A 7,114-nucleotide genomic window follows, 5' to 3' on the forward strand; every position below is an offset into this window, starting at 1 on the left:
TGCACTGCAAATGAGCAGCAGTATTTTGAAATAATTCTTTCTTTTCTTTTCTTTCTTTCTCTTTTATTTTCTTCTTTCTTTCTTTCTTTCTTTCTTTCTTTCTTTCTTTCTTTCTTTCTTTCTTTCTTTCTTTCTTTCTTTCTTTCTTTCTTTCTTCTTTCTTCTTTCTTCAGCAGTAGTTCTCAATAGTGGGCAAATATATAGCAAACCATGTTGTAAACAGATGTGCTCTCGTTCAGGCTTTGTTTTTTCATAGACCACAGGAAGAGTACATTTAGCATAATTTTTAAGAGTCCCAGAATTTTCAGAATAGTAAGTGAGTAATTACCTTCAACTAAAAGTCACCAGTTGCATTAGTCCCTAAAGAGAGAGTCATTCTGTCCTTTGAAGCTTTGAAGCCAGACTCTGACTTTTCTTCTCTAGCCATGGAAACCTTAAGAGACATCTTATTTCAATATAAAGCTATTTCATCTGTTGAATGCATTGAAAATCTGTTGTTTGGTAGTGTAGTCACCTTCATTAACTATCTTAGCTAAATATTCAGAGTAATTTTCTGCAGCTTCCACATATCAGGGCTTGCAGCTTCCCCTTTTACTTTTGTAATGGAGATGCTTCTCTTCTTAAACCTCATCAATGAACCTCTGCTAGCTTTAAACTTTTCTTCTGCAGCTTCCTCACTTCTCTCAGCCTTCATAGATGTGAAGGGATATAGAATCTCGCTCAGCATTAGGCTTTGGCTTAAAGGGATGTTGTGGTTGCTTTATCTTTTATACAGGCCACTAGAACTTGCTCAGTATCAGCAATAAGTAAGGCTGTTCCACTTTCTTATATCTTTTCTTTGTTCATTTGCGTAGCACTTATAATTTCCTTCAAAATGGTTTTTAAATATTTATTTATTTATTTATTTATTTATTTATTTATTTATTTATTTATTTAGAGGGGAAGGGAGGGAGAGAGGGAGAAAAACATCAATGTGTGGTTGCCTCTCATGTGGCTCCCACTGGGGACCTGGCCTGCAACCCAGGCATGTGCCCTGACTGGGAATCAAACTGGCAACCCTTTGGTTCACAGCCTGTGCTCAATCCACTGAGCTATACATGCCAGGGTCAAAATGTTTTTCTTTGAATTTACAACTTGGCTCTTTGGCATCAGAAGCCTAGCTTTTAGCCCATCTTGGCTTTCATCATGTCTTCTTCACTAAGCTTAATCACTAGCTTCTGATTTAAGGTGAGAAACACAAGACTTTTCCTTTTACTTCAGCAGTTAGAAGCCATTGTAGGGTTATTAAGTCACCTAATTCCAACGTTATTGTGTCTTGGGGAATCTGAAGGCACAAGGAAAGTAGAGTAGTCCAAACACACATTTACTGATTAATTTTGTCATTTTATTTGGGAATGGTCTGTGGCTCCCCAAACAATTACAATGGTAATATCAAAGACTGCTGATTTCAGATCACTAAAACAAATATAATAATGATAATAAGTTTGAAATATTGTGAAAATCACCAAAGTGTGACAGAGAGTTGCAAAGGGAGCAAATGCTGTTTGAAAAGTGGGGACAGATAGACTTGCTTGATTCAGAGTTGCCACAAACCTACAATTTGTACCCAAAATAAAATAAAATTAGCAATATCTGTGAAGCACAATAGAATGGGATATTCCTGTATTTAGAGAAATTTTGAAGGTTTCTATTTATTTTGGTTATAAACCAGCCCCCCTCTGAAAGAAAAATCTCATAAGAAGCCTTTTATTTAGTATGTTTTATGTCAGAAAAATATTATCTTTTATTTATTGTATATGTGGTGATAGTTAGAGTCAAATCATTTATACTTTACACTGTGACTCATAAAACATACTTTGGACCTCTTCACTATTTTTATCTTTGCTACATGGCATCCCCTCTGTTATAATGTGAAAACTCCAAATTGTATTAATGACTTATGACTATATTACATGTAATAGGTATCTTTTAATTAAAAATACTTCGAACAAAAAAATTCCACAGAAAAGTTGAAATTTAATTTACCTGTGATAGTGTGATTTTTCAATAATTCCATTTAGATTAGGAAAAAGTTTTCTTCATATGGCATTTCTTCCTGTTACTAACCCTATTCTCAAGCACCAAGCCAAAAAAAAAGAAAGGAAATCTGGATTATCAAAAGAGCATGGCATTTTAGAACACGTTCTACATCAGTGCAAGCAATGTGACCTTTTAAAGAGGCTTTCATTCACTTTTATTTTTAAATTTTTGCATGTTTTACTTTAGTCATTGTTCTTACATTTTCATAGATTCAAGTTTATACTAGATAAACATCCCTAGGTACGTAAACACCAAGGAAAATATAGATTTTGATATATCCTAAAAGTACCCATCTTGCAAAATTGTCAAGTCCCTATTTCATATGTAAATCATACAGTAAAAAGCCAGAAGAGACAGGGAAGAGAGTATGTGTTTCGTCTTTGTCTGGTCAGACGCATTAGACCCCTAAGTAATACATCTTTCATATCCTTCTTTCCTTGCCTTCTCCCCTCACCCCACCTCTTTCCTTCTGCTCATTTTCTAATGTCATATTGTGTGTATGTGTGTTTAATAGATTGAATGATTTGGAATTTTGTTAACTAAATAACAACAAATCCCCTTTAAACTATGTTGCAACTGACAAAGACCCTTAGGGAAAATGTTCTACAATGATGAAGGTTACTGGAGTATAAGATTTTCATAATACATATGGCAGGATATAAAAACTGGGAACTTGACTGTGCCTCTCATTGCTAAAAAATGAAAAGGTTTTTTTTTTTCAAATTTGTGTGGGTTTTCACATGGTCCCTTTAAAAAAAAATGAGCAGGACTTCTTGAAAGCCCAAGTCCTTTTTATTATTTTTTAAAATAAAAATATAGTGAATTTATAGAATAAGCATATAAACAATGAAATATGAAGGCAAATGTCAGGGCTTCCTCCACGTCACTCAAAATATATAGAATATTTTTAGTGCCACAGAATTTCCATGCTCCTTCCCAATCTCACTTTCCCCTTTTATCAATAATAAACAAAGTAATAATACAAGAATAAACTGTTTCACATACTCACAACTGTAAACCTACTTTTGCCAACCACTGTATAATCATGCACTACATTATTTTGTGTCTGGATTCTTACCTAACGTTATGTTTACAGGCCTTTATTCATGTTGCAGTTTGTCAAATATCATCTGAATATACCACACTTTATATATTCATTCTATTGCTGATGGACTTTAGGTCATAGCCAGTTTAGAGCAATTATAATTAAGGCTGCAATAAACATTCTTGTAGATATTTCTTGGTACACATGTTGTATATAACGAAAAGTGAAATTGTGGGATCATCTGGTACACATATGTTTAATTTCAGGAGATAATGCCAAATTGTTTTCCAAAGTAGTTGTAGCAATTATACTCCCTGCATCACATAAGCATTCCTATTGTATCACATCTTCACCAACACTTGGTAGAGATACTGCTTTGGAAATCTAGGTTAGACCAGTGAAAGAGGAGGTTGGAAATGAAACCTTGATGTGGAAAAGGGAAGAATCCTGATTGTGATCAATTGTGATCAATTTTGAACCTGTATCTCAGAAGAGATGAAAATACAATTCCACTATTTTTAGATAGGATAGGTTCCCATAGGTGTTCATTGAACTTTTTTAGTAAGACAATGTTTTATAATTATTTTATCATTATCCTATAAAAGGTGGTTTTGAAGAAATATCTTCTGAAGCCAGAAATGATCATAGCATTTTATAGTTGGAAGAGATCTTAGACAACATCCAATTAAACCTCATTTCACAGATGAGGAAGTCTAGGCACACAGTTACCCAGTTACTTGATTAGGAAAGGCAGTAGTTAACCACAGATGCAGAAGAATCAAGCCTTTTGACTGGGAAAATAATTATCATACATTCATCTTACTTAAAATTTTTTAAAATTTGTCTTGACTTTCTTTACCTGGCCTATGTCTATATATCTATCAAAACTCACCAGAATCCATCTACACCAAGATGTCCTTTCTAATCTTTTTTTCAAGTCTGTGAGGTGTCTCTAGTATGTCTTAAACAACATTTTAATAATAATTTCTATTTTTCACTTATCTATATATTTATCACTTTGCCCACTATATTCAGAAATCAGAAGGTAAGGAAGAACTGCTTTGTTCTCTGCATTTAGTTTTTAGCATTTTGCATAAACCTTGTACAAAATAGCAGTTGGTGAATATTTGTGGAATGAGTTCAATATCAAAATCTGGCCTATAATCATTTTGGTATGTATTTAGATAGAGCTGAATTATGTAATTGTACCCACTTTGTTAGTGTTTGGGGCTGTTCGTCGATATTTCTGTTCCTGTTCTTTCCAGGCACATGATAGAAATGTACTTTCCTCTTCCTTTAAAATTAGTGTGGCCCTGCTACTTGAGTAGCAGTAACATGAGTCACTTCCCTGTAGAACACTTTAACAGCCAGGGACCGATGTCCTCTTCCCTCCAACCATCCCAGTGATCTTGAAGACTTCCTGAGTGAGGACAACACAAGAAGAATCCATAGCTAACTCATGATGGACCTGCATATGACTGAGAAATAAAACTATGTTTTTTACCTCACTGAGCTTTAGAGTTGTTATTGCAAGAATCTAACCTAGCATTTCCCAACTTATTGCAATGGGGGTGAAACTCTGGGGACTAGATGTGGGGGTTGGGGGACATGAACCATTTGGGTACAAGAGGTGGACTGTGGTATAAAGCTTCTGAAATGGGTCTCATCTAAAACGGGACCCCGACATTTACGGACTTGTGTAATTCCCTCTGCTTGAATGTGAGTTAGACCTAGTGACTTGCTTCTAACAAAAAGAATACCAAAAAAGTGATGGGAGGTTGCTTATGAAATTAGATTTAAAAAAGATTGTGGCTTCCTTTCTGCTCATCCTCTCTCACTAGTTCTTTCTTACAGCACTTGGTCTGGGAAAAGTGAACTGCCATGTGGTAAGCAGACCTATGGAAAGGCCTATGTGGCAAGGGGTTGATGTCTCTGGCTTATATAAGAAAGTACCTGAGGCTTGTCAACAGTCAGTGAATGAGCTTGAAAGTGGACCTTCTGAGCCCTGCCAAAAGCAGTGCTGGTATATTGGAAGTATATCCTCTTCCATTTAGGCTTTGAGATGACCCAGTCCTGCCTGACACCTTGATTTCAGTCTCATGAGACAGTCTGTACAAAAGGCACACAGCTACACTGCCTTGATTCATAACCCATAGGGACTATGAGATAACAACGATTTCTTGTTGCAGGCTGCCATGTTTTGTGATAATTTGTTACAGAGCAATGTATAATGAACATGTTTTATATTTCCCCATATAAGTATAATGTACCGACAGGACAAACACATTTAACATTGTCAACTATGTCTGATGATAACCATAGCTGAAGTTGAAGACAACATACTAATTTTTTTCTTTTTTTGTTGTTTAGTTTTTATTTCATACTCATAAACTTAATTCTGCAATCTAGCTAGACTTGGAAGGGATAAGGAAAACATGGACCCAGTGAACTTGCAGGGAGAACATGAAGATTACAGAACATGCCAAGCAGGTGGGGGTGTGGTGCTCTCCTGAGCTACAGAAGGAATGGTCTGGTGGTCAAGATAAAACACAAGTCAAGTTTATTAGAGTTGTCTACAGTCAGTGATGGTGATCTTCTTGCTGGTCTTGCCATTTTTGGACCTGTACTGTTTCATGGCTGTCCCAGCATCCATGCTGTTTTTCACCTGGCGGAAGACCACATGCTTGCTGTCCAGCCACTCAGTCGTGGCAGTGAAGATGAAAAACAGAACTGTTGTGTTGGGTCCAGCATTTGCCATGGACAAGATGCCAGGACCTGTGTGCTTCATGATGAAATTCTCATCATCAAATTTCTTGCTGTAGACAGACTTGCTGCCTGTGCCATTGTGGTGTGTGAAGTCACCACCCTGGCACATAAATCCCTGAATAGTTCCATGAGAACAGGAACCTTTATAACCACATCCTTTCTCCCCAGTGCTCAGAGTGTGAACGTTTTCTGCTGTCTTTGGAACTTTGTCTGCAAATAGCTGGAAGGAGACACGGCCTAAGGGCTTGCTATCCCCAGTGATGTTGAAGAACACGGTGGGGCTGACTATGGCTGGGAGCCGGGGGATCCAAGGCAGTAGTAGCATCTGCAAGACCTGTTTTTTTTTTTCATTGCAGCATTGCAATATGGTTATATGTTGTTAGTGGATATATGAATCCAAAGCCATACAAGAATCAAATTTATATTTTAGTTTGTTTGAATCAAATTATTATATCAAAGATATATAGATATGGGAAAGGGTTTCTAAGTATAATTAAACATATAATAGTAATCAGCATTTAGCATTCTAGGAAGTTAGGTATTTTTGTATGTTTTTGATTTTTATAGATAATAGAAAACTTGCTTTGTACGTTAAGGAGAAACATGGGTTATATTGGACCATTTATATGTTGCCCTAACATATACTGACTTCTACTTAAATAGCTAACCCACTTCTTGTACTGCTTCTGGAGAAAAGAAAACCTATCAAAATACGATCAAAGAAGTGTAGGGACAGTGTGAGACTAGGGCTTCCAGGCTATTTTGAATCATCTGTATCTAAAAATGAGGGCAAGCAACCTATTCTTTTCCCATAGCCATTCAATATCAGGAATCCAGGACAGTGTGTTCAGTAAATCAGAGAGTTAATGTTAAATTCTATATAGCAAAGATGAAAAAAACTGCAAAAAAAATTAGAAAGTGTTTGAGAGACAGCAAGTATGCAATTCTCACATGAAAAAAAATAAACTCACTCCCTGGCTGGTGTAGCTCAGTGAATTGAGTGTGGGCCTGTGAACCAAAGGATTGTGGTTTGATTCCCAGTCAGGGCATACGCCTGGGTTGCAGGCCAGTTCCCAGCAGGGGACGCATAAGAGGCAACCATACATTGATATTTCTCTCCCTCTTTCCTTCCCTTCCCGTCTAAAGATAAATAAATAAAATCTTTAAAAAAAAGAAAAAAATAAACTCGTGCTAAAAACTTATAGGACAACCTTAGGATAATAT

General features: G+C 36.3%; 1 protein-coding gene across 1 annotated transcript; it reads right to left on the reverse strand.

Annotated features, from left to right (window-relative positions):
* Window positions 1-5,687: 5,687 nt before the first annotated feature.
* LOC119057839 (peptidyl-prolyl cis-trans isomerase A-like) lies at window positions 5,688-6,215 on the reverse strand. Its single transcript, XM_037156755.2, has one exon. It carries the CDS (start codon window positions 6,213-6,215, stop codon window positions 5,688-5,690), a length of 528 nt encoding a protein of 175 aa, XP_037012650.2.
* Window positions 6,216-7,114: the final 899 nt, after the last annotated feature.

The sequence above is a fragment of the Artibeus jamaicensis genome, unplaced genomic scaffold (assembly GCF_021234435.1).
Source record: "Artibeus jamaicensis isolate MK-2021 breed Jamaican fruit bat unplaced genomic scaffold, CSHL_Jam_final scaffold_1964, whole genome shotgun sequence".
NCBI classification, from domain to species: domain Eukaryota; kingdom Metazoa; phylum Chordata; class Mammalia; order Chiroptera; family Phyllostomidae; genus Artibeus; species Artibeus jamaicensis.

Bases quoted from the DNA above. Each gene is read 5' to 3' on its own strand.
- LOC119057839 (XM_037156755.2), bottom strand. From the start codon at position 6,215: ATGCTACTACTGCCTTGGATCCCCCGGCTCCCAGCCATAGTCAGCCCC.